Source organism: Leptonychotes weddellii, chromosome 12 (genome assembly GCF_054177405.1).
Source record: "Leptonychotes weddellii isolate Sample4059 chromosome 12, ASM5417740v2, whole genome shotgun sequence".
Classification (NCBI taxonomy): Eukaryota; Metazoa; Chordata; class Mammalia; order Carnivora; family Phocidae; genus Leptonychotes; species Leptonychotes weddellii.
The window spans coordinates 46,787,209-46,814,805 of record NC_138380.1 but is presented as its reverse complement, the minus strand read 5'-3'; the positions used below and the strand labels follow the sequence as shown (position 1 = coordinate 46,814,805).

At 37.7% G+C, this 27,597-nt stretch overlaps 1 protein-coding gene and 1 pseudogene across 1 annotated transcript in view; one reads left to right on the top strand and one right to left on the bottom strand.

Annotated features, from left to right (window-relative positions):
* STK31 (serine/threonine kinase 31) overlaps positions 1 to 8,554 on the top strand; it is a 68,118-nt gene extending 59,564 nt beyond the window's left edge. The window contains exon 20 of the mRNA XM_081800871.1: positions 8,179 to 8,554. Within this exon, the coding sequence (XP_081656997.1) occupies positions 8,179 to 8,406 (228 nt within the window). The 3' untranslated portion in view covers positions 8,407 to 8,554. The remainder of the gene's footprint in view (positions 1 to 8,178) is intronic.
* A 16,512-nt stretch (positions 8,555 to 25,066) lies between these two features.
* On the bottom strand, positions 25,067 to 26,922 carry LOC102730202 (large ribosomal subunit protein uL4-like; annotated as a pseudogene).
* Positions 26,923 to 27,597: the final 675 nt, after the last annotated feature.

Genomic DNA, 27,597 nt, shown 5'->3' with positions numbered 1-27,597 from the left:
AGAGATTTCCCATATACCTCCTTCTCCCACATATGCATAGTCTATCCATTAACATCCCCCACCAGAATGGTACATTTGTTACAGTTGATAACCTATATCGATACATCATTATCACCTAAAGTCTGTAGTTTAGATTAGGGTTCCCTCTGGCATTGTGCATTCCTATGAGTTTGGACAAATGTATAATTGCATGTATTCACCACTATAGAATCATACAGAGTATTTACACTGCCCTAAAAATCCTCTGTGCTTTGCCTGTTCATCTCTGCCTTCCGAAACCCCTGGTTAACATTGATCTTTTTACTGTCTTCATAGTTTTGCCTTTTCCAGAATGTCATGTAGTTGGACTCATACAGTATGTAGCCTTTTCAGATTGACTTTTTTCCACTTAGTAATATGCATTTAAAGTTCCTCTAGATCTTTTCATGGCTTAATAGCTCATTGCTTTTTAGTGCTGAATAATACTCCATTTTCTGAATGTACCACGTTTTTTTTTTAACCTATTCACCTACTGAAGGTCATCTAGGTTGCTTATGGGTTTTAAGGAAGTTATGAATAAACATCTATATGCAGGTTTTTGTGTGGACATAAATTTTTATTTCATTGCGTCAATGCCAAGGAGCACAGTTGCTGGCTTGTATGGTAAGAGTGTGTTTAGTTTTGTTAGGAAGTGCCAAACTGTCTTCCAAAGTGGCTCTGCCATTTTGCATTACCATTCCTGTTGCTCCACATCCTTGCTAGCATTTGATATTGTCACTATTCTAGATGTATAGTGGTATCTTGTTTTTTTTTTTTTTTAAAGATTTTATTTATTTATTAGAGACAGAGAGCGCATGAGAGGGGGAGGGTCAGAGGGAGAAGCAGACTCCCCGCTAAGCAGGGAGCCCGATGCGGGACTCAATCCCGGGACTCCAGGATCATGACCTGAGCCGAAGGCAGTCGCTTAACCAACTGAGTCACCCAGGCGCCCGTGGTATCTTGTTTTAATTTACATTTCCCTGAGACATGACGTGTGGAGCATTTTTTCATACGCTGATTTGCCATCTGTCTCTTCTTTGGTGAGGTGTCTGGCATGGTCTTTGGTCCATTTTTAAATCATGTTGTTTTCTTATTGTTGAGTTTTAAGAGTTCGTATATTTTGAAGAACAATCCTTTATCAGAAATGTCTTTTGCAAATATTGTCTCACAATCTGTGGCTTGTCTTTTAATTTTCTTGACAGTGTGTTTTGCAGAGCAGAAATTTTTAATTTTAATGAAGTCTAATTTATCAGTTTTTTCTTTCATGGCATTTGATGTTATATCTAGAAAGTCATCACCAGACCCAACTTCGTCTAGGTTTTCTCCTATGTCATCTTTTTTTTTTTTTTTTTAAGATTTTTATTTATTTGTTTGACAGAGACTGCGAGAGAGGAAACACAAGCAGGGGGGAGTGGGAGAGGGAGAAGCAGGCTTCCCACTGAGCAGGGAGCCCAATGCGGGGCTTGATCCCAGGACGCTGGGATCATGACCTGAGCTGAAGGCAGGCTTAACAACTGAGCCACCCAGGCGCCCCATAGGTTTTCTCCTATGTTATCTTTTAGGAATTTTATAGTTTTGCATTTCACATTTAGATCTGTGATCCATTTTGTGTTTATTTTTGTGTACAGTGTAAGGTCTCTGTGTAGATTGATTTTTTGCATGTGGATGTCCAGTCGTTCCACTGCTCTTTCTTGAAAAGGCTGTCTTTGGGGTGCCTGGGTGGCTCAGTCAGTGTCTGCTTTTGGCTCAGGTCATAATCTCAGGGTCCTGGGATCAAGCCTCGCATCAGGCTCTCTTCTCAGCAAGGAGTCTGCTTCTCCTTCTCACTTTCCCTAGGTGCTCTCTCTCTCTCTCAAGTAAATAAATAAAATATTAAAAAAAAAGACTATCTTCATTGTATTGCCTTTTCCCTTTTGTCAAATATTAGTTGATTATATTTTATGGGTCTATTTTGTGCCATTAACCTATTGGTTTATTCTTTAATATCACAGTCTTGATTACTATAGCTTTATACTAAGTCTTGAAGTTGGGTAGTATCAGTTCTACAACTTGGTTCTTGAAGATTGTGTTGATTATTCTGAGTCTTACTGCCTCTCCATGTAAACTTTAGAATCAGTTTGTTCATATCCACAAAATAACTTGCTGGAAGTTTGGTTGGGATTGTACTGGATCTATAGATCAAGTTGGGGAGAATTGATCCTTGACAATATTGAGTCGTCTTATCCATGAATATGGAATATCTCTCCATTTATTTAGTTCTTTAATATCTTTCATCAGAGATTTGTAGTTTTCCTCATGTGGATCTTATACCTATTTTGTTAGATTTATACCTAAGTATTTTGTTTTTTGGTGTGCTAATGTAAATGGTATTGTGTTTTTAAATTCAAATTCCACTTGTTCATTGCTGTATATAGGAAAGTGATGGAATTTTGTATATTAGCTTTATATGTGGCAACCTTGCTACAATCAGTTACTAATTCCAGGAGTTTTTTTTCTGATACTTTCAGATTTTCTACATAGACAATCATGTCATCTGTCTATGAACAAAAACTGTTTTATTTCTTCTTTCCAGATTAACATGGTCTCATGCCATTTTGATTATTTGGACTGTAATGAAGGAACACGTAGAGTTTTATTTAACTCTGTAGTCCTTTAACTTATTTGACCACAGAAATAACTGTGTTTTATAACATCTAAGAATGTCCCATGAAGTTAGCTTTTAAAAAGCACACATTAGAAATGATTACTAAGGAGCTTTGCCATACTTCTTGGATAAGAGTAAAAAACATTGGAGACAACTTTTGGGAGACTATGAAATTGTTTGTTAAACTTACTGGCTGTAGTGTAGAATGGGATAACAAAGAAGGTGATAGATCATACTTTATATTTCTGAAAAACAGGATACAGATTTCTTGTCATTAAAAAAATACCAGTACTGCTACCTTAGAGGTTGTAGCTTCATCCAAAGAGAACACTTGAAACTCCTGCTTTTTCAGACTTGATATAAAAATTACATTGTAATAAATTATCCTGAAATTTAGCGACTTAACACACATTTACTCTCTTACAGTTTGTGAGTCAGGAATCTGGGCATAGCTTATTTGGGTTCTCTGCTTCAGGGTACAGAGAAGACTGCAATCAAGTTGTTGACTGGGCTGCCTTTTTTTTTTTTTTTTTTAGATTTTATTTACTTATTCATGAGAGACAGAGAGAGAGAGGCAGAGGGAGAAGCAGGCTCCCAAGGAGCAGAGAGCCCGATGCGGGACTCGATCCCAGGACCCTGGGATCATGACCTGAGCTGAAGGCAGACGCTTAACCATCTGAGCCACCCAGGCGCCCTGTTGACTGGGCTGTCTTAATGCTTGACTAAGGAAGATCTGCTTTCAAGCTCACATGATTGTTGGTAGAATTCATTTCCCCTCTAGATCACCAGAAGTTGCCCTCAATTCTTTGCTTTATTTCCATCATGATAGCTTGTTTCATCAAAGTGTATAAGCAGAGAAAGGAGTAGAAAGTCTGTTAGCTAGACTGAAATGGTTTTTTCATAACCAACTCACTAGGTCAATCATACACTCAAGAGGAAGGGATTATGTAAGGATGTGAATACCAGGAAGTAGGGATCAATGGGCAACATCTTAGAAGTTGCCTACCACAGTTATATTCTGTTAGCTGTGTGCTAGGCCCTCTGCTAGGTTTATGTATAAAGAAGGTGAATAAATATAAGAAGTTCTTATTTAATGTGGGTAGCTGCTTATTGAGATCAAATTAGAAGAATATTTGGCTTATGTAGTATTTGTGTGATCTGAGGCAGCTGTTACTGCTGGGAATGGGGTTTTCTTTATGTGTATTTTGTAATCACATGTAGTTACCAAACATATGAGGGAACTATAATTTAGACATTACAGGGGCCATATGAAAAGTAGAGAGAAATAATAGAATTATGTAACTGACAGATATTAGAGGATAATTAATTCACTAATTCCCAGCCCCCAGAAGAATTTCTTTAGTAATAGGTCCAACAGATGGCCTTTAGCCTTTGCTTAAGTGCTTTTAAGTTCAGATAAATTCATTCTCTATTGTACAACTCTTATGTTTATTTGAAGATAGTTCCTTCAAGTAGATGTTCCTTCATATAACATGTGTGTGATATAATATTCAAAAGTTACAAAAAGAAGCACATCCCTATTGATACGTTCCCCAGCTACCCAAGTCTCTTCTCCCAGTGGTATTGCTAGTTTCTTTCTTTTTTTTTTTTTTAAAGATTTTATTTATTTATTTGAGAGAGAGAGAGAATGAGAAAGAGAGCACATGAGAGGGGGGAGGGTCAGAGGGAGAAGCAGACTCCCTGCCGAGTAGGGAGCCCGATGCGGGACTCGATCCAGGGACTCCAGGATCATGACCTGAGCTGAAGGCAGTCGCTTAACCAACTGAGCCACCCAGGTGCCCCCCCCCCTTTTTTTTTTTTTTTTAAAGATTTTAAGTATTGCTAGTTTCTTGTGAATCTTTGCAGAAAGTTATATGTGGAATCTAAAACAAAACAAAAACCAAAACCAAAGTCATAGATACATCATAGATACATACATAGAAAGGTCTATGTATGTATGTGTCCTTTTAAAAAACAGATTATTATTTTATTAAGTTTAAAAAAAAATTCTATTTGCCCTGTACCCTCAGTAAGGGCAGGAGCTTTGTGTTATGCGTCATTGTATCCCCAGTGTCAGTAGTTGATACATAGTAAGACCTAAATAAATATTTTTTGAATGAATGAATGAATCTTTACTATATTTTTTCTGGTAAATATTCTTCATCTACCATTTTTTGAACTTGCCTTTTCCTTCTATTTCCCCCCCTATATTTTCAACCTCTCAGGAATTCATTTTTGTATATATGAAGTAAGGTTCAAAAAATTTTTTTATATGTGGACAGATAGTTGACCCAGCACCATTTATTCAATAGTCAGTCTATCCCTGCTGATTAATAATGCCACTCTATGCTGTGCCAGGTTTTCATGTACTCAGGAATCTGTTTGGGGCTCTATTCTGTTCTTTGGCTTGTTTATTGATCCCTGTGCCAACACTATGGGGTTCCATGATTTAAAATATTGTATCTTTATAGAGAGAGGGCTTTGACTTTCCTTCCTTATGTTTTCTTCCACATTGTCTTGGTTATTCTTGTCATTTTATTTTTCCTTATGAATTTTGGCACCAGCTTGTTAAGTCCTCTGAAAAACATTGTTACTTTGTAAGTATTTTGAATAGGTTAATTTGAAGGAGAATTGCTGTCTTAATGATAAACTGTTTTTGTAGTTGGGAAAATAATACCTCTCCGTTTTTTAAGGACATATTATTATTTTACTCTTTATTGTATTGCATTGATTATAAGATAGATTTTATTTAAAAACAATTTCATAAGTGGTTTAATTATATTCAAAGGTACGTATATCATGTAGCAAAACTTGATTATTTTTCCATTTTTAAAATTGAGGTGTAATTGATGCATAACATTAGTTTGACACATAATATTAGTTTAGTTTCATAATGATTTGATATTTGTATAGATTGGAAAATAATTACCACAATAACATCTAGTTAACATCCATCAGCATACATTGTTCTAAACATTTTTTTCCCTTGGTATGAGAACTTTCAAGATTTACTGTCTTAGCAACTTTCAGATAGGCAGTACAGTATTGTTAAGTAGTCACCATCCTGCTGTACATTATATTCTCATGACTTATTTATTTTGTAACTGGTAGTTTGTACTTTTTTGACCCCCTTCACCAGTTTTGCCCACCCCCCTCCTACCCCCTTGCCTCTGGCAACCTCTAGTCTGGTCTCTCTATCTATGACCTTGGTTTTCATTTTTGTTTTGTTTTAGATTCCACATATAAGTGAGATCATGTGGCATTTGTCTTTCTCTGACTTAGTTCACTTAGTATATTATGCTCAAGATCCATCCATGTTGTCACAAATTGTAAGATTTCATTCTTTTTTATGGCTGAATAATGCTCCCATTGTTTGTGTGTGTATGTATGTATGTATGTGTGTGTGTGTGTATGCACATACCATATTTTCTTTTTTTTTTTTGCCATAGACTAGCACTTTATTTTTTTAAAATTCCAGTATAGTTAACATACAGTGTTATATTAGTTTCAGGTGTACAATATAGTGATTCAACAATTCCATACATCACCCAGTGCTCATCATAACAAGTGAACTCCATGATCCCCATCACCTGTTTCACCCATTCCGCTACCCACATTGACCCTCTGGTAACCATCAGTTTATTCTCTATAGTTAGGAGTCTGTTTCTTGGTTTGTCTCTCTTTTTTCTTTCTTTTCCTCATTTGTTTTGTTTCTTAATTCCATATGAGTGAAATCATATGATATTTGTCTTTCTCTGACTGACTTATTTCACTTATTAGCATTATACTGTCTAGGTCCATCCATGTCATTGCAGATGGTGAGATTTCATTTTTTTTTATGGTTGAGTAATATTCCCATGTGTGTATGTGTGTGTGTGTGCGTGTGTATACCACATCTTCTTTATCTATTCATCTATGGGTGGACACTTGGGCTGCTTCTTTAATTTACACCATGTTTTCTTTATCCGTTTATCTGTTGATGGACACTTAGGTTGTTTCCATATCCTGGCTATCATAAATAATAGTGCAGTGAACATGGGGGTGCATGTATCTTTTTGGGTTAGTGTTTTTGTTTTCTTCAGATAAATACCCAGATGTGGAATTGCTGGATCATATGGTAGTTCTATTTCAAATTTTTTTGTGGACCCTCCATACTATTTTCCACAGTGGCTGTACCAGCTTACCTTCCCAGCAATATATATAAATTTTTTTTAGAGGGAGAGAGAGAGAGAGAGAGCGTGCACGAGCGAGCACGGGGGTAGAGGGGCAAAGGGAAAGGGTGAGAGAGAATCTCAAGTAGGCTCCATGCCTAGTGTGGAGCCTGATGTGGGGCTCATTCTCACAATCCTGAGATCATGACCTGAGCCAAAATCAAGAGTTGTATGCTTTTTCTTTTTTTAAAGATTTTATTTATTTATTTGACAGAGAGAGAGAGTACAAGCAGGGGGAGCGGCAGGCAGAGGGAGAAGCAGGCTCCCCTCTCAGTGAGGAGCCCAGTGCGGGCCTCGATCCCAAGACCCTGGGATCATGACCTGAGCCGAAGGCAGACGTTTAACCAACTGAGCCACCCAGGCGTCCCCAAGAGTTGTATGTTTATCCAACTGAGCCACCCAGGCGCCCCTAGATTTTGTAATTTTTAGTTATACCTGCTGAAGGTGCTGTCTTTAAATATGTTTAGAAACATATTCTGTAGAGTGCAGTATGGGCATCGGCATTCATTCATCAAGTATTTACTGAATATCTGCTGTATCCCTGCCACTGTGCTAGTTGTTGGGGATGAAGTGGTAAATTAAAATTTCTGATCTTAAGGATCTTAGAGTCTAATGAGGACAGTAGCAATAAACAGGTGATTTTTATTCAGTGTGAAGTGTGTTCTGTTTGCAGTCATCATAGAGGGACCGAAAAAAGGCATACCCAGGTGCTCTGTCAGGTGGAAATAATGAAAGAGCAGTATTATCGTGTTGTTTACATGTGGTAATACAAACAACTTTGAAATAGTTCCTTGAAATAGTGGTACCTAATAAATTCTGGCTCCCCATAATGATGATGATAATGGTAGTGGTGGTAGAGGAGTTTCTGGAGATCACTTCAAAACTGAAACCATAGGCAGTTGACCCGTAAAGAAGGTTGCCCTTCCAAAGAAGCTTCACTGTAAAATTTTCAGTGTCAAACTGATCAGTGCCATAAAAAAGAGGAAAAAGGGTAGTCTTAAAATGTTTTTTTTTGTTTTTGTTTTTGAATTTCACTTGTTTTTGAGATATTTCAACTGTGATTATCTTTCCTATTACAGTTTTTCCTTGTGATTTAAGTCCATTGTTTTATTATTGGAGTAATAATTCCAATAAAAAGTAGTTGAATTTTATAGAAATCTTATAAAATCTAAATAGGAAAAATTGATGTTAGCTCTGTATTATTGATTAAAAGTGTTTTTGAAATGGATCCTCCTTCCTTATTTCAGGTTTGTCCTTTTGTTTTGGTTTTACTTTTGTTTTGTAAACCTGTCTTTTTCCTTGCAGGATTATAATGTCAAATCCCTCCTCTATAGCCTGATCTGTTGTAGAAGTTCAATGACTGCTGAGCAGGTTTTGAATGCTGAATGTTTCTTGGTGCCAAAGGGGAAATCAACTCTAAACCCAGAGAAAGATACTGAATATACCCAATATAAAGAAAAAGAAGAATTAAAGATGGAGAACTTGGATAAATATAAGGAAAAGACAAGAAATGATGAAGCCAACTTTGATTGATAGATTAGTATTTTTTTTGTTGTTACAGATGTTCCTTTTAAAACTTTGTTTAGTTTGGTTAAATAAACAGAAAAAAATCTGGAATTTTTCTGGAGCTAGTTGGGTTGTGTCTTTGGTATTCCAGTTGTGAAAAATAAAAGATGTTTGGCTATGCAAAAAATTGTATGGTTTGAAATTTCATTTAACTGGAGTTGTTAAGGAAGGATTTTCTCTCTATAGTACTTTTTGAAATTGCGTAGACTATGATACTTGTAATAGAAAAGGTTATTAGATATTGGACAAATCCTATACAGATTTTCAGTTATATGAATCGCTGATAGTGGTACATTCAACAAATAATTGGCCTTGTACCCAATTCTGGGGATATAAAGGTAATTAAAACATTGTCCTTATATTTCCAAAGCACACAATCTATTGAGAAAGTCAGAGATATAAACAAATCTTTATAATACAATATGGAAAAATCAGTGATAGCTTTGTATGGAGCTTTATAGGAGTACACAGGAGGGTACTCATACTGTGGAAGAGGGATGTCATGGAAGGCTTTCTGGAAGATATAGTACGTTAATTACATTTTATAGAATGAGTAATAAAGTGGAAAGAGCAAGAGTATCTTAATTGGCAGAGAAAGCATGATAAAAGCACTGAAGGGAGAAACTTTTTGTTGTATTTAAAAGTATAAAATAGAAGGCAGGGAATAGTCATATAATAGGTGAATAAAGGCTTTGTACAAAATAATAAAACGCTCAGACCTACCTAATCATTTTATAGAAAATGTGGAATTATTGAAGAATTTTAAACAGCTTTAGCTCCTTCAAAATCCACCTACCTACTACCAGGATAGGAGGTAGGGAGACTGTTTAGGAGGCTAATACAATAAAGTAGATGAGAAATAATGAAAACAGGGTCTAGGGGAGTAGAGATAGTGATGAAACATACGTGACAAATTTTATGAAATAATTAGAAGGCAGACCAGTTGAACGTGGTGATTGAAGTGTATGTAGACTAAAGTAGTATGGTAGAGTCTCTAGTTGCCTATTTAAAACCCAGCCTTCCTTTCTTCCTTGGTAATAGATTCCAGTTTCATTTGGGATGCCAGTGTGCTTGGCTAAAAGACTATATTTACCATTTCCTACATTAGTTGAGGCCTTTTGAATAAGTTCCTACAGATAAGGCTCCTAAAGGAGCTGACTTACCTGGGAGATGAGCCCTTTTGCCTTTACCCCCTTTTTATTGCCTAGAAGTGAATATGGCGGTTAGAATTTAAGCAGCCTCCTTGTATCATGAAGTGACTTTGAGGATGAAACCCATGACTGGGATGACGGGGCAGCAAGTTAGAAGGAGCTGATGTCCTTAATCATTCTGGAACCTCTGTACTAGCCTCAGGTTTTTATATTAGTTGAGAGAATAAAGCCTTACATCATATGGTTCCTGTACCAGCAGCCTCAATAGCACCTGGGAACTTAATAGAAATGCAAATTCTTGGCTCCATTCCAGATTTACTACATGAGAATCCAGGGGTAGAGCCTGAAAATCTGTGTTTTAACAAGCACTTTAAGTAATTCTAATGCATACTAAAGAGAACCATTGCCATATATTCAAGCCATTGCTACTTTTTGGGTTTCCTGCTTTATAGTAGACCTTAATTTTAGCTGATTCAGTTGTAAAGACACAGTAGTTAGGTTTAAAGTAAAGTTGGATAATTAAAGACAACAAAGAATAGATCACTTTATTTATACCAGTGTTTAAAATAAAGAATTAGACCAGCATTTTCCAAATGTGTTTTGCTGAACACTAGACCCTTGGGATGTTCAGCACAAAAAGTTCTGTGATTAGTTGTTTGGAAAATAATGGTAAATTCGAGATTATGCATATTAGATGGGAAGTTTCTAGAAACTTGTCTAGAAAAGAAACCTGCTTAGTTATTTCTTTTTTAAAGATTTTATTTATTAGAGCACAAACGGGGAGAAGCAGAGGGAGAGGGAGAGGAAGAAGCAGGCTCCCCGCTGAGTGGGGAGCCCAGTGTGGGCTTGATCCCAGGACCCTGGGATCATGACCTCTGCCAAAGGCAGACATTTAACTGACTGAGCCACCCAGGCACCCCTGAAACCTGTTTAGTTTTATTTAGTGTTTGCCAAAATTGATGAGCTGTTTAGTTTTATTTAGTGTTTGCCAAAATTGATGAGCTCCCTTTTTTCACAAATACCTAGCTACTTATCTCTTGTGAAACGGGTGAGAATCAGATTTTTTGGCATACGAAGCTAGCATTTTTATTTATTGTTTTAAAATGGCAAATGATGTGTGATGGAAAGACAAATTTTTAAGTATCTCTTCAATGCCACAAGTGTTTCTTGAAATATGTGTATATATATGTGTAAAGGCAATGCAAAGGCCAAGAAGATATGTTCACTACCCTATGGGCAGTTTGAGAATGATGCAGTATATAATAAGCTGTAAGAAAAGAAATAATGTATGGCACTACAAGAAAGGAAGGCAAGAGAAGAATGATGAGGTTGAGGAATAGACATTTGAAACATTTTAGAGGAGCAGTAGGATTTTACTTGTTTGGAATTGGGCCAAGGGAATTAAGAGAGCTCAAAGGGTAGATTTAGGAACAGGCAAGATTTTGGCCGGAGTATAAGACATTAATGGTGGAGCTGAGAAATAGGCTTGGAAAAGTATTTTGGGGACAGATCATAGAAGTTGTGAGTTGCTATATAAGAGATGAGACTATTATAAACTTATGAGCAGCTGAATCACACAGTCCTATACTTTTGAGTAAAATGGCTAACCAGAGAGTATGATTTGGGCAGGGAAATAAAGGAGGTGAGGAAGGAGTTAAGGATGGCACATTTCACTAAAGGAGGTGAAGAAAATGTCCTGTTTTAGATCAAGGTACTGAAAAGGAGAGAACTAGGAATATAAACTTCTTCTCAAAAGAAATTTATGGGTGGGGCACCTGGGTGGCTCAGTTGGTTAACTGTCTGCCTATGGCCCAGGTCATGATCCCAGGGTCCTGGGATCGAGCCCCTCATCGGGTTCCCTGCTCAGTGGGGAGTCTTCTTCTCCCTCTCCCTCTCCCTCTGTTCCTCTCCCCACTCGTACTCCCTTCTCTCTGTCAAATATGTAAATAAATAAATAAAATCTTAAAAATTTATGGGAAGCTTCTCGTCCATTTCATAGTGTCAGTACTAAGTCATTTCAGGGTGTATTTAAATGTCAACATTTGTTAAATTCTCCTTAGCATCTCTCTTTTAACTCAGCAAATGACATGCTTTATTGTTTCTTAGTTATTGGTATAACCCTGTCTTCTGCCATTAAAACTACATGTGGAAGCAGTTCTGGATTGGCCATAGTAAAGACTTCTGAAAATCTCCTCCATAAAAGCAACAAGAATACTGGCAGAATATTGTCAAAATCAACTTTTTCAGAACTCTGGGAATTAATCAAGGACTTGGAACAATTTGAAGAACATATTTAAGGAAAGACACCTGAATCTTGGTAAGAATTGCAAGTTTTGTCATGTTTAACTTGCTCTATTCCCATCTCCCTGTCCCAAGCTCTGCAGTAGCCTTGTAAACCAACAGCCTCACAGTCATGTTAGCTGTGAAAACCAGTGGCTTAACAGCCAATGGAAGTGGCAGAATGTTTCGAGCTCCTCAAAAAGCACGATTGCCAGAGAACTGTCACTATTTGACCGGTTTGGCAGCTCTCTGGGAAGGCCCCATGCATAGGGTTTGTCCTTATTTGACTTGACTCAGAGTTTTTTCATTGGAAAAACTCTTTTCCCAGGGCATTTGTTGAAAAAAATTATGGCAGTTGTTTAACATCACAGCTGTCTGAGGTGGCAACACCTGTTGAGGGAAAACAGTTTAATAGGAAAATCAGGGAATGATGTTCATAGGCTGCATTGAAAAGCTCTAATGAATTCCTGGGGTTCTAAAAGGCTGTAGACATGTTCAAGGCTATCAGCATGTCCTGCAAAGGCTCTGATCTTTCATCTCTAGTTGACCTTGAGGTTCTGGAAAATAGGATGTGAAGGCTAAGGCAGAGTGGTAAACTGCCAGGGTGTTGAAGGTGTGCTCCAAAATACAGCCTCTCAGCAAAGGTTGGGAAACTTCAGGCATTTTAAGGAAATGTCTGTCCAAATATTAGCTGACCACTAAGCTAAGCTGAACATGGAAAGAATACAGATTTCATAGAATTAGTCCAGGAAAGTCATTAAGTAATCATCATCATTATTTTCAATAAAACAGTAATAAACTAAATCCAGATAATAAACTAAAATAATAAAGGGTTGAGAGGGGGAAGTCTGATTTCCAAAGTTGGAAATTGTTATATTTAAAATGTCCACTTTTGAGAAGAAAAAAAAGATGTGTGAAGAAACAGGAAAGTATGGTCCATGTGCAAGAAAAAATAAGCAAACCATAAAAACTGTCTAAAAGCAAGCCTGGATGTTGGACTTAGTACACAAAGAGTTTATATCATCTATCCTAAATATGTTCAAAGAACTACAGGAAACCATATCTAAATTATTAAACGAGGGGTGCCTGGGTGGCTGAGCTGGTTAAGCAATGTATCATCCGCTCTGCCCTGGCTGCCTCAGCCTTACCTGTGCAGGTCATGTCTAAAGGTCATCATACTGAGTAAGTTCCTGAACTTCCTTTGGTGGTTGAAGATACAGTTGAAGGCTACAAGAAGACCAAGGAAGGGGTGCTGGGGTGGCTCAATTGGTTGAGCATCTGAATCTTGATTTTAGCTCAGGTCATGATCTGAGGGTTGTGAGATCAAACCCCATGCCATGTTCCATGCTGGGCATGGAGCCTGTTTTAAGATTCTATCCCTCTCTTCCTCCCCCCTCCCTCTCTGGGAAAAAAATTGAAAGTATGAGAACAATATCTCATCAAATAAAGAATATCAATAAAGAGAAATTATAAGAAATAATCAAATAGATATTAGGGAGCTGAAAAGTACAATAACTGGAATGAAAAATTCATTAGGCTCAAGAGCAGATTTGGATTGACAAAAGTCAGTGAATTTAAAGATGAGTCAATTGAGATTATCTTGAATGAGGAACAGAAAGAAAAAAGAAGGAAGAAAACCAAAAAGACTAAGAGGCTTGTGGGGATACCTTCAAGGATACCAGCAGCCTAGTGGGAGTCTAGAAGGAGAGGTGAGAAAGGGGTAGAAAGAATATTTGAAGAAATAATGGCTGAAAAATTTCCAAATTTGATGAAAAACATGAATTTGCATATTTATGAAGTTTAGGAAACTCCAAGTAAGATAAACTTGAAGAGATCTACAACCAAAGATGTCATAATCACACTGTTAAAAGTTAGAGCTAATGAGGGAATCTTAAAAGTAGCAAGACTGATGACTCATTGAGTACAAGGTATCTTCAGTAAGAGTAACAGCTGATTTTTCATTAGAAATAATAAGGGCTAAAATTCAGTTTGATGACATATTCAAAGTGCTGAAAGAAAAAAAAAAAACCCTTTCAACCAAAAATTTTATATCTAGCAAAAATGAAGGTGATATTAAGGCATTAAGGCATAATGATGTAAGTAACATTAGGATATATTTTTTTTTTTTTAAGATTTTTTATTTGACAGAGAGCACAAGTAGGCAGAGGGGCAGGCAGAGGGAGAGGGAGATACAGGCTCCCCGTGGAGCAGGGGGCCCGATGCGGGGCTCGATCCCAGGACCCTGAGATCATGACCTGAGCCGAAGGCAGATGCTTAACCAACTGAGCCACCCAGGTGCCCCTAGGATATTCTTAAATACGCAAAAATTGAGGGAATTTGTTGCTAGAATACCTGCCCTACAAAAAACAATACAGGCTGAAATGAAGGCACACTAGATAGTAACTTCAATCCACACACAAAAATGAAGACACTGGTAAAGGTAACACTATAGGTAAATATAGACCACAGTATAAGTATATTTTTGTTTGTAACTCTTCTATCAGAGTTAAAAGAAAGCTGCATAAAGCATTGATTAATTATAAAACTGTATTAAGGGGCTTACATAATGTGTAAAGATACAATTTGTATGACAATTATAGCACAAAGGAGAGGGGAGCAAATGGAGGTATATTGCGGCAAAGTTTTTGTTTGCTATTGAACATTGAAATTGTGGGTATTGAAATTAAGTTGGTATTAACCCAAACTAGATTGCTTTAAGTAAGGTTTTAATTGTAATTACCAGGGAAACTATTAAGAAAATTAAAAATGTGATAAAGGGGAAACAAGGGAATGGTATATTAGAAATATCTGACAGTAAAGAAGACAGTAATGGGGATACAGAGAGACAGGAAAGATATAAGACATAACTGAAAACAGAAAGCAAAATGAAAGATGTAAAATGCACCATAGCTAATATATTAAGTACAAATGTATTAAGCTTTCTAAGCAAAAGATAGAAACTGGAAGAGTATATTTAAAAATACTAAATTATGTACTGTCTGTAAGAGACACAATTTAGAATTACTACCACATGGTGCTGACACCTTCAGATCAGCATGAGGAAATGCCTTTCTGTTAACATTGGCAAAGCTGGCATTCAGATTGGGAGCACTTTCTGGGAACACTGTTGCCTGGAATGTGGAATACAGCCAGGTGACATCATTTTTGACAATAGAAAGGATCAGTTGGAAAATATTAAAATGGAGAATATGAATGCCTTTTGATACCTTCTTTTGTGAGGCAAGAGCTGGGACATGTGTGCCCAGAGAACTCCTCCCAGACCTAGACCAACTGCTATAGATGGGATTCTTGCAGAGAACTACTATTCACTCTTCTACCCAGTGCATCTTCTTAGCATAAAGGAAGATGCTGCAAGCAACCATGCCTGAGTTCACAACTCTGTGGCATCAGAAATTGTCAATCTTGAAATAGAGAGGATCAAAAAGCTGGCAGAACACTGCAGTGAACTTAAGGGATTTTTAATTTTCTGAAGCTTTGGAGGAGGTATTGAGTCAAGATTTATATCTCTCTTAATGGTGTGGCTTTTTTTTTTTTTTAAGTAGGCTCCATGCCTAGTGTGGAGCTCAATGTGGGGCTTGAACTCACGACCCTGAGATCAAGATCTGAGCTAAGATCAAGAGTCGGACGCTTAAGGAGAAAAAAAATGACCTATCAAAAAAAAAAAAAAAGGTAAGTCTTTCCAAAGAGTCAGACAACGAGGTGAATAAACGACCAAAAAAAAAAAAAAAAGAGTCGGACACTTAACTAACTGAGCCACCCAGGCACCCCAATGGTGTGGCTTTTGATAGAATATAGCAGGAAGATTAAACTGGAGTTCTCTGTATATCCAGCCCTAAGGATCTCCACTGCTGTAGAGCCTTACAACTCAATCCTCACCATCCATGACCATCTGTGACATGTGGCATCATATACTTGGTGTAAAACACCCCTCTTATTCCCACATAAATAGGCTGATAGGTCTTCCATTACTATTTCCCTTGGTTTGAAGGGCCCTTGAATGTAGACCTAATAATTGAGTTCCAGACCAACACTGTACCTAATCTGAGAATACATTTCCCCATGACAACCTTTGCCCTCATCATCTCTGCTGACAAAACCTACTGTGAGTAGCTCTTTGTCAGATATACCACTACATTCTTTAAGTTCTCTAACCAGCTAGTCAAGTGTGATTTTCAACTTGGCAATTATATGGTCTGCTGCTTACTATACAGAGGGAATGTGGTCCCTAAGGATGTGAATGCTGGAATTGCAGCAATAAAGTCAAGGATTTTTGTTCAGTTTGTAGATTGGTTTCCAGCTAGTTTCAGCAACATTCAGCCATGATGCCAGGAGGCAATGTGGCCAGAATCCAGTGGGCTATCTGCTTGCTGAGCAACACCATGGCAATTGTGGAGACCTGAGACCTACTGGACCACAATTTACTTAAAAAGGAAGATGTCAATCAATAATCTAACCTAACTTAACCTTAGTTTCTATCTAGGTAAGAAGCTAGAAAGAGATGAGCGAAGTAAAGCCAAAACAAGCAGAAGGAAGGAAATAATGAAGATGTGAACAGAAATAAAGAATAGAAAATCAATAAAGAAAATCCGTGAGACCAAAAGTTGGTTCTATGTAAACTTCAACAAAATTGAGAAAACTTCAGCTAGATTGACCAAGAAAAAGAACACTCCAGTTATTAAAATCAGAAATGAAAAAAACTTCACTACAGACCTTACAGAATTAAAAAGGATTATAAGGGAATACTATTAATAACTGTATGCCAACAATTAGATAACCTAGCTGAAATGGACAAATTCCTAGAAAGACACAAACCTGTGACACTGACACAAGAAGAAGCAAAAAATCCCAGTAGATCAATAATGAGGAAAGAGAGTTAGTAATTAGAAAATTCTTACATGGGCACCTGGGTGGCTTGGTCAGATGAGCATCCAACTCTTGATTTCGGCTCAGGTCATGGTCTTAGGGTTGTGAGACTGAGCACTGCTTTGGGCTCTGTGCTCAGCCGGGTGTCTGCTTGAGATTCTCTTTCTCCCTCTCTCTGCTCTCTCTCTCTCTCAAAATGGATGAATGAATCTTTAAAAAAAAAGAAGAAAAAAAATTCTTACAAAGGAAAGGTCAGGCTAAGATGACTTCATGGTGAATTGACCAAATGTTTAAAGAAGAGGTTTCAGTTTTTTCCTTGTAATTGATTTCTAGTTTCATTGCATTGTGGTTGGAAAGATGTTTGATACAATTTCAATTTTCATAAATTTATTGAAGCTTGTTTTTTGACCTAAGGTGATCTATCTTGGAGAATGTTTCATGTGCACTTGAAACAAATATGTACTCTCTTTTTGGATGGAATACTCTGTGTGTGTATCTTTTAGGTCCATTTGGTCTAATGTGTTGTTCAAAGACACTGTTTCCTTATTGATTTTCTGTGTGGGTGATCTATCCATTGATGTAAGTGGAGTGTTAATTTCCTACTATTATTTTATTATCGTCAATTTCTCCCTTATGTCTGTTAATATTTACTTTTAGGTGTTTAGGTGCTTCTATGTTGGGTACATAGATCTTTACAATTGTTATATTCTCTTACTGGATTGATCCCTTTATCAATATGTAACACCTGAAGTCTCTCCTACAGTCTTTGTTTTAAGTCTATTTTGGGGGAGCCTGTGTGGCTCAGTTGGTTAAGCGTCTGACTCTTGATTTTGGCTTGGGTCATGATCTCACTGTCATGAGAACGAGCCCCACATGGTGGGGCTCCATGCTCAGTGTGGAGTCTGTTGGAGATTCTCTCTCCCTCTCCTTTGTGCCCCCCCTGCCACTGCTCACTCTCTCTCTCTCTCTCAAAATAGATAAATAAATCTTAGAAAAAGTATTTTGTCTGATAAGTATTGCTATCCTGGCTTTTTTTTCTTCCATTTGGATGAAATATATTTTTTCATCCTTCACTTTCAGTCTGTATGTCCTTAGGTCTGAAGTCAGATTCTTGCAGGCAGCATATAGATGGGTCTTTTTCTTTTTTAACCATTCTGCCACCCTGTGTCTTTTGATTAGAACATTTAGATCATTTACATTTAAAGTAATTACAAATGGTATGTACTTATGGCCATTTTGTTAATTGTTTTCTGGTTGTTTTGTAGGTCTTCTCTGTTCCTTTCTTCTCTTGTTCTCTTCCCCCAGGTTTGATGGCTTTCTCTAGTGTTATGCTTGGCTTTTTACTCTTTATTTTTTATTTATGTATTACAGGTTTTGATTTGTGGTTACCATGAAGTTCATGTATAACATCCTAAGTATACAGCAGTCTGTATTAAGCTGATGGTTGCTTAAATTCGAACATATTCTAAAAGCAGTACATTTTTAATTTCCCTTCTAAATTTTATATATATATATATATTGTCATGCTTTACAGCTTTTTATTTTGTGAATCCATTAACTAATATTTTATATATAATTGATTTAATACTTCTGTCTTTTAACCTTCATATTAGCTTTATAATAGTGATTGATCTACTACCTTTACCATGTTTGCTTTTACCCATTACATTTTTTTCTTTTATAATTTTCTTCTAGTTATGCCCTTTTCTTTTTCACTTAAAGAGTTCTTTTTTAGCTCCAGTATCTCAGTTGGACTTGAGGGGTAAACATTAGTAGTTTTCCTGATTCATGGATTAAATGTTTGGTTGCCTGCTCTACTGCTGAGATATCTCATGGAAGGTCCAGGGGAAACAAAACAGGGGAAAAATAAATATCAGATCCTTCTCTGTGCTCCTGGATAGAAGGTATTGTAAAGAAAGCTTCAGGGTGCAAGCCAACAAAACATCAAATAAGTCTTCTGTGTTCTGCAGTGTGCCTCATGACATGAGGAAAAATGTGACATATGGTACTTAACCTTATATGTTCCAGGTGACAGCATGGGAAGGACTTATTGTGACTTTAAACATAATGTGGAGAAGGACCACAGTGTAAAGGAGGGAGGTTATCTGCTTCTGGGTGTGCTCCCTGAAAGAAGAAGAGCTTAAGAATGATTTCGATAAGAAATGAAAACGATTTTCATTCGATAAGAATGAAAACGATAGATGTTAAGCTGGATTTCTAATATCTTCAGTTAAAAAAATTGTTTTCCAAGTATGCAAAGATGAAGAAAACCCCCAAAACAATGATCATGTGTATACTTACCTCTCAACTGAAAAAAATAAAGTAGTATCAGTACAAGTAAAAAAAAAAAAAAAAAAAAGAATTCTCTTTAACATTTTTATAAAGCTGATTTAGTGGTGATGAATTCCTTTAATACATGTTTGTTTGGGAAACTCTTTATCTTTCCTTCTAATTTGAATGGTAATCTTGCTGGGTAGAGTGTGGTAGGTTTTTTCCTTTCTGCACTTTGAATATATCATGCCACTCTCTTCTGGCCTGCAAAGTTTCTGCTGAAAAATCAGGTTATATGGTTTCCCTTATATGTGAGAAGTTGCTTTTTTTCTTTTTTTTAAAAAAGATTTTATTTATTTATTTATTAGAGAGCGAGCGAGAGAGAAACAGCATGAGAGGGAAGAGGGCCAGAGGGAGAAGCAGGCTCCCTGCTGAGCTGGGAGCCCAATGTGGGACTCGATCCCAGGACTCCGGGATCATGACCTGAGCTGAAGGCAGTCGCTTAACCAACTGAGCCACCCAGGCACCCTAGTTGCTTTTTTCTTGATGCTTTTACACTTCTCTCTTTATCTTTAATCTTTGGCATTTTAATTATTATGTGTCTTGATGTGGACCTCTTTGGGCTCATCTTATTTGGGGTTCTTTGTGATTCCTGGACCTGGATGTCTGTTTTTTACCCCAGATTAGGGAAGTCTTCAGCTATTATTTCTTCAAATAAATTTTCTTCCCTTTCTCTTTTCCTTCTGGGATCCCTATAATGTGAATGTTATTATTCTTGATGATGCCACAGATTTCCCTCAACCCATTCTCATGTTTTATTATTTTTCTTTTTGTTGCTCAGCCTTGTTGCTTTCCATTATCCTGTCTACCACATCGCTGATCCATTTTGCATCCTCTACTCTACTTTTGAGTCCCTCTAGTTTATTTTTTCTTTGCAGTTATTGAATTCTTCAGCTCTCACTGGTTCTTTTTTTTTTTTTTTAATATTTTTTATTTGTCTGTTGAAGTTCTCATTGAGTTCATCCACTCTTTTCTAAAATCCAGTGAGTATCTTTATGACCATTACTTTGAATTTTTTGTCAGGCATATTTCTTATCTCCATTTCATTTAGCTCTTTTACTGTTGATTTTGTCTTATTCTTTAATTTGGGACATAATCCTTTGTCTCCTCATTTTGTCTAACTCTCTGTGTTTTTTTTTTCTTTGAAGATTTTATTTATTTATTTGACAGAGATAGCGACAGCAGGAACACAAGCAGGGGGAGTGGGAGAGGGAGAAGCAGGCTTCCCGCTGAGCAGGGAGCACGATGTGGGGCTTGATCCCAGGACCCTGGGATCATGATCTGAGCCGAAGGCAGACGCTTAATGACTGAGCCACCCAGGCGCCCCTCTCTGTGTTTGTTTTATGTATTAGATAGGTCAGCTACATTTCCTGGTCTTGAAAGTAGTGGCCTTGTGTAGAAGAGGTCTTGTGGTACCCTATTGTGCAATCCCCCCAAGCCACCAGAATCAGGTACTCCAGGGGTGTCCCTTGTGTGGGCTCCATGTGCTCTCCTCTTGTATCTAAGCCATAATTGTTTTTAGCCCAGCTTGCTTCAATGGCCTGCTTTGCCTGCTATAGGTACACTGAGCATGTTTTGCTCCCTGTACTCTTGAATGGATTGGCTGAAGCTGCTGCAGGTTCATTGGTAGGTGAGTCCAGCAGGCAGCATAGCCATCTGTAGTTAGCCTTTCTGCCATAGCTGCATGCCCACAGAAAGACAGGGATTGCTCCCTGCACACCCAGCTAAGAGGTCTGGCTGCAGGAACGGGGTACACTGATGTGTGTAGTTATTGTCTCTGCCTCCCCAGGGGAGGAGTCACTTTGGAGTGGCACTGGTCCTGGCTGAGGCTTCCTGCTGCGTGTGGTAGAGTAGGAGCCACTTTGGAGAGATGCTTGCTGAGGTGGGTGGGTTGAGGTGGGGCAACAAGGGAACAGTGGGGGAGGGTATGAGGTGCTGGTAAGGTAGATGGAGAGTGTTGGCCCTGGCTCCTGCAAACGTCTGGCTATCTAGGCTTGGGGAGAGGAGGAGAAATGGTGTCCACTAGCACTTTCATTCCTGTAGAAATCTGCAGGTGTTTGCCCCTCTGGCTCACATCCTGATATTAGTAAATTTCCTTTACGTATACTCCAGGTGCTGCTTTTGTGCTGTATCTTGGGCTGAATTATTTAGTATGCTGGCTATTAAAGGAACTTGGTTTCCTATTGCCCTCCTGGAGTCCTGGAGTCAAGCCCATTGATTTTTAAATCTCATGGAGTTAAGCCCTCCTAGTTTTCAAAGCCAGACATTATGGGGACTCATCTTCCCAATGCAGTTCTCCAATGCTGGGGATACCTAGTGTGGGGTCTGATCCTCTTCTCTTTGCTTGTGTTGTCCCTTCCATTTGTGGTTGGTCACTCTGGGGGTCTGTTTCCCAACAGCATCTCTGCCCCTCCTACCCTTTTTAATGTGGCATTTTCTCTGCAACTAGCTATGGAAGGTCTGTTCTGCCAGTCTTCAAGTCATTTTCAGCGTTAGTTGCCTAAAGGTAGCTGTTACCTTGGTGTGTCTTTTGGGACAGGGTAAGCTCAGGATCCTTCTCTTTTGCCATTTTCTCTCCTTCCAAATCTAGAAACATTTAAAAAGGATTATTTATATCCATGAACAACTGGGATTTATCCCAAGAACACAAGGCAGGTTTAATGTTTGAAAATCGATCAATATAATATACTGTATTGACAAAATGAAGGCAGAACTCAATGATCATGTTAATAAATACAGAAAAAGCATTTGACAAAATCCAGCAACCTTTCATGATAAAAACACTCTACAAACTAAGAATAGTAAGGAACATCCTCAACTTGATAAATAATATTTATAAATAATCCACAGTTAACATTATACTTTAATGGTAAAACACTATGGATGCTTTCCAGTAACAAGACAGAGATGTCCACTCCTGCTACTTCTATTCAACATTGGACTATTTTGTTCTAGCCAGGGCAATTAGACAAGAAAAAGACATAAAAGGCATACAGATTAAAAAGGAAGATGTAAAACTGTCCCTATTTGCAGATGACATGATCTTGTACATAGATAATCTTAAAAATAGACTTAGATTTATCTTTTAAAAATCTTAAAAATGGGGCGCCTGGGTGGCTCAGTTGGTTAGGCGACTGCCTTAGGCTCAGGTCATGATCCTGGAGTCCCGGGATCGAGTCCTGCATCGGGCTCCCTGCTCAGCAGGGAGTCTGCTTCTCCCTCTGACCCTCCCCCCTCTCATGCTCTCTCTATCTCATTCTCTCTCTCAAATAAATAAATAAAATCTTTAAAAAAATAAAAAATAAAAAAATAAATAAAAATCTTAAAAATGAAAATCTAAGTCCATTAAAAAACTTTTAGAACTAGTAAGTTCAGCATGGTTACAGATACAAGACCATTACGCAAAAATAAATTGCATTTCTATACTCTAGAAATTTCTATAACTGAAAGTGAAATTAAGAAAACAATTCCAGGGGCACCTGGGTTGCTCAGTCAGTTAAGTGTCTGCCTTTGGCTCAAGTCATGATCCCAGGATCCTGGGACTGGGCCTCGTGTCCGGGTTTCTGCTCAGCAGGGAGTCTGCTTCTCCCTCACCCTCACCCTCTGTGCTCTCCCTTTCTCTCTCTTTCTCTCAAATAAATAAATAAAATTAAAAAAAAGTAAAAATAAAAAAAATTCCATTTACAATAGCATCAGAAAGAATGAAATAATTAGGAAAAATTTAACAAAAGAAACATAAGACTTGTACACTAAAACTACAAAACATTGGTGAAAGAAAGTAGGAAGACCAAAATAAAGTGAAAGTAATGTTAATGGATTGGAAGACGATACTGGCAAGTTGGAGATACTCCCCAATCATCTAAAGATTCAACACAATCTCTATCAAAATCTGTGCATCTATATTTACAGAAATTGACAAGCTGATCCTAAAATTCATATGGAAATGAAATAGACCCAGAATAACCAAAACAAATAAAAAAAATCTAATTTTTCTAGGAATACACTCCTAATTTCAAAACTTACTCTAAAGCAATAGTAATCAAGATGGTGTGGGTGCTAGCATAAGGATAGAATATAGATCCATGGAATAGGATTGAGAGTTTCTATTATAAATTTCATAATGGTCAGCTGATTTTTGACAAGTGTATTAGGACAATTTACTAAGGAAAGAAGTCTTTTCAACAAATGATGCTGAGACAACTGGATATGTAAAAGAATGAAGTTGCACCCCTATCTCATACTACATGCAAAAATGAACTCAAAATGGTTCACAGACCTAATGTAAAGCAATAAAACTTTAAAACTATAAAACTCTTGGAAGAAGACATAGGTGTAAATCTCTGTGATCTTGGGTTAGACAAAGTTTTCTGAAATAGGATGCCAAAAGCACAAGAGAAGAAAAATTAGATATATTGGAATTTATTAAATTACAAATTTTTGTGCTTCAAAGGACACTATTAAGAAAGTAAAAAGACAACCTACAGAATGGGAGAAGTAGTTTCAATTCCTATATTTTCTAGAGGACTTGTATTTAGTATAAAGAACTCTTATAACTCAATAATAAAAAACAAACCAATGTAAAAATGGGTAAAGGGTCTGAATAGACATTTCTCCAAAGAAGATATGCAAATGGCCAATAAGCACATGAGAAAATAGTCAATGTCATTAATCATTAGAGAAATGCAAATCAAACTATAATGAGATACTACTTCATACCCACTAGGAGGGCTAGAATTGAAAAGTCAGATGACAACTGTTGAGGAGGACTGGTAGAAACTGGTAATGCTGGTGGAAATGTATAATGGCACAGTTGCTTTGAGAAACAGTTTGACAATTCCTCTAAATGTTATACGTGGAGTTACCTTACAGCCTGGCGAGTTAACTCTAGCTAATGACCTAATAGTCATGAAAAGTTATGTTCACACAAAAACCTCATACATGAACATTCATGGCAGCATATTTATAATAGCCAAAAAGTTGAAACAATCCAAGTATCCATCTACTGATGAATAAATAAACAATGGTTGTGTATCCATACGATGGAATGTTACTTAGCAATAAAAAGGAATGAAATACTAAAACATGCCACAACATGGATGAACCTTAAAAACATTAAAGTGTAATGTCAGAAGTCAGTCACAAAAGACTGCATACTGTATGATTTCATTTATCTGAACATTTCATTTCTGGGTATTATGGAATGTCCAAAATAGGTAAATTTATCAAGATAGAAAGTAGATTAGGGATTGCCTGGGGATGGGGAGTAGTAGGAGAGGGTATGACTGCTGATGGGTATGGGTGTCCTTTTTGGTGTGATGGAAATATTCTCTAATTAGATAGTGGTGATGGTTTCACAACTCTGGATATATGAAAAACACTGAATTATTCACTTTTTAAAAAGGTTGAATTTTGTTGTGTGTGAATTATACCTTAAAAAACTATCCTATAATAAAAAAAATGCATGTATGTGTTCATGCAGACTGTATTTGAGTGTCTCCTGATTTTCAGGCATCTTAATAATTCCATGTGCATGACTCACCAAAATCTTGCTCCTGATTTGTAATTTCGATCCTAAATCTGCATGAGAATCATCTGGTTATCTTTTTAAAAAATGAAAGTTTCCCAGTGTCCGTACTCAGAGATTCTGCTTCAGTGTTTCAGAGATAGGACTGAAGAATCTATGTTTATAACAAGTTCCCTTAAGTATCTCTGATGCATCTACTGGGGAGGACCACATTTAAAACCAGTGCTCTGGGAGAATGAAGTCTCAGTTTTACCAGCCATATTTTTATTTATTTCCTTCTCATCTTCTTAAAGGGAATTTTGCTTTCTGAATTGAATGTGTATAGATAAAAATGATTTTATTTTAATCTATTTTAAAATGATTTATTAATTTTTTTCATGTTTCTCCTGCCTTTGATCAGGTCTTTATTCAAAATTAGCTGCCCATAGTGATTTGACATTTATGGAGTAAACAAAGTTTATGCAGCAGGCTTCTTTTTTTCTGTGATGGTTTTTTTTTTTTCTTTCCTGCAGGCTTCTTCTCAGCTGCTGGTTTCTTGGTAGCTGCAGCCTTTTTTCTCACCAAACATTTCTTTGGCTTCTGAACACAAACAACCTTCTTTCCTTTCTTCACTCCCACAGCTTCTTGCCTGGATCCCCCTTCTTATCTCGTTTGGCTTCTAAGGCTGCCACTGTCTTATCCATCTGGAACTTGTGATTCTTGGTCTGGCAAAGAATGGTGTTCCAGTGCATGGTCTTTGCATGTGGGTTTAGCTTCAACATGATTGTCAGGTTTTTCAGTGGATTCTTCTTTAGGACTCTGCGATGACTCTTCTTGCATGGTGCTCAGAGGGCTTTTTGGATCTCTGAGCTTTTCAAGGTTCTGCTAAGTTCTGTATTAAGCATCTTGTGCATGGGAAGGTTGTAGTTACTCTTGAGGGAGGCAGCCTTATGTCAAGTGCCATACGGATCATCTAACTTGAGGAAAGCTCTTTCAGTCCAAACTCAGAAAAGTCCCACATGCCCACCAGGAGCAAGTTTCAAAATGTCCAGTTTGCTTATATTAAGTAGATTAATTCCAGGGATGTTTCTGAAGGTCTTGGTGATACCATTGCCTCATTATAGATGATGCAGGGTCCCCTTTGCTGAGTACGATGACTGTTTCTCATTTTGCCCTTGCCAGCTCTCATTTGCAGAGAGGCGTAGATCTTTTTTATATTATCCCAGGTTGTAGGTTTCTTTCTTTTCTTTCTTTCCTTCTTTCTTTCTTTCTTTTCTTTCTTCCTTTCTTTTCTTTCTTCCTTTCCTTTCCTTTCCTTTCCTTTCCTTTCTTTTCTTTTCTTTCATAGTTTAGCAAAAGTTTATTTCTCATTCCTATAAAGTCCATGATAGGGCTGTGGGATTCTACAGAACAGCTGCTCTCTGTGTAGGGGGCTCAGCATTCCAAACTCCTTTGAGTTTCTGGCCCCTTTTTCTGTATAGGCTTCCATGACTGAGGCAGGAAAAACACTAGAGCCTTGCACCAACAAATAAAGGCTTCAGCCCAGCAGGCTTTAAGTTTCTTAAGAAGCAAAGCAACCTTCTTGGTCTTCTTTTTCTTTCTTTCTTTTTTTTTTTTTTTAAGATTTATTTATTTTAGAGAGAGAGCGAGTGAGCACACATGTGTGGGGAGGGGAAGGGGCAGAGAGATAGGGAGAGAGAGAATCTAAAGCAGACTTCCCACTGAGTGTGGAGCCGGGGCCCAGTCCCACAGCCCTGAGATCATGACCTGAGCCAAAATCAAGAGTTGGACGCTCAACCAACTGAGCCACCCTGGCACCCCCTCCTTGGTCCTCTTGTAGCCTTTAGCTTTATCTTCAACCACCAAAGGAAGTTCAGGAACTTTAGACATGACCTTTGCTGGTAAGGCTGAGGCAGCCAGGGCAGAGCGGAGGATATATCTCTTGTGTTGTGTTCACTCTGCAGCGCTAATGGCTCCAGGTTTTGGTTGGTGCAAATGTCCGGCCCCCCATGACACATATTTCCTAAAGCACCCTGGCCAGATCAGTGAGTCCTACCGCCTCGAACTCTGGGAATTCAAGCCACGGTTCTGCCAGTACCCCAAGACTCGGCCCTGGTTTGATGACTGGCTAATTCACTGACAGCATAGGGCTGTATGTTGTTTTTGCACAAGCTGGTGAACAAAGTTCACAACATTAGGTCGAATAGGAGCCTTGAACCCGGCAGGCAAAGTAACATTTTTGCCAAATGACTCCCCCTTTTTGTAGTATATTGATATCAACTGATGAGCGTATGCCATGGCGGGGAGAAGAGAGGACCATGCTCCTTTCAGTCCTGTGGCTCTTTTAGGGAAAAAAGAAAAATGTTTTAGAATATTTATTAGATTTATGAAGAAATAGCCTATTTCTTAGTTCTAAATGGATTGAAGAAATCACAAAGGATGAGACTGACAGATTAGAATATATAAACATAAACATAATGAAAATGGTAAAGGATGGTAGCTGATGAGAAAAACTTGCCTGAGTTTAGGAGATAATGGGTTAATAGTTATAACCCATAAAGTGATTATTCAAATTCATAAAAAATTATTAAGATTCCAGTAGGTGAATACAGAAATAAATATGTAAAAATTTTTCAAAAATAAAAGAAGTGCAAATTAACCTCTGGATTATATTTTTATGCTTAGTAAAGCAGCAAAATATTAAAATGGCTAGGTCCCATGGTTGTGGTTAAATTGGTGTCAGTTTTCATTTATGAAAACAGCGTGAAGTTGGTATACAGTAGTTTGATAGTTTGATAATGTCTCATGAGCCATGAAAATGATTATCTCCTTTGATCCCAGTGATATCACTCTTAAAAAATTTGTCTTTGGGCGTGCCTGGGTGGCTCAGTCATTAAGCATCTGCCTTCGGCTCAGGTCACGATCCCAGGGTCCTGGGATCAAGCCCGGCATCGGGCTCCCTGCTCAGTGAGAAGCCTGCTTCTCCCTCTCCCCCTGCTTGTGTTCCCT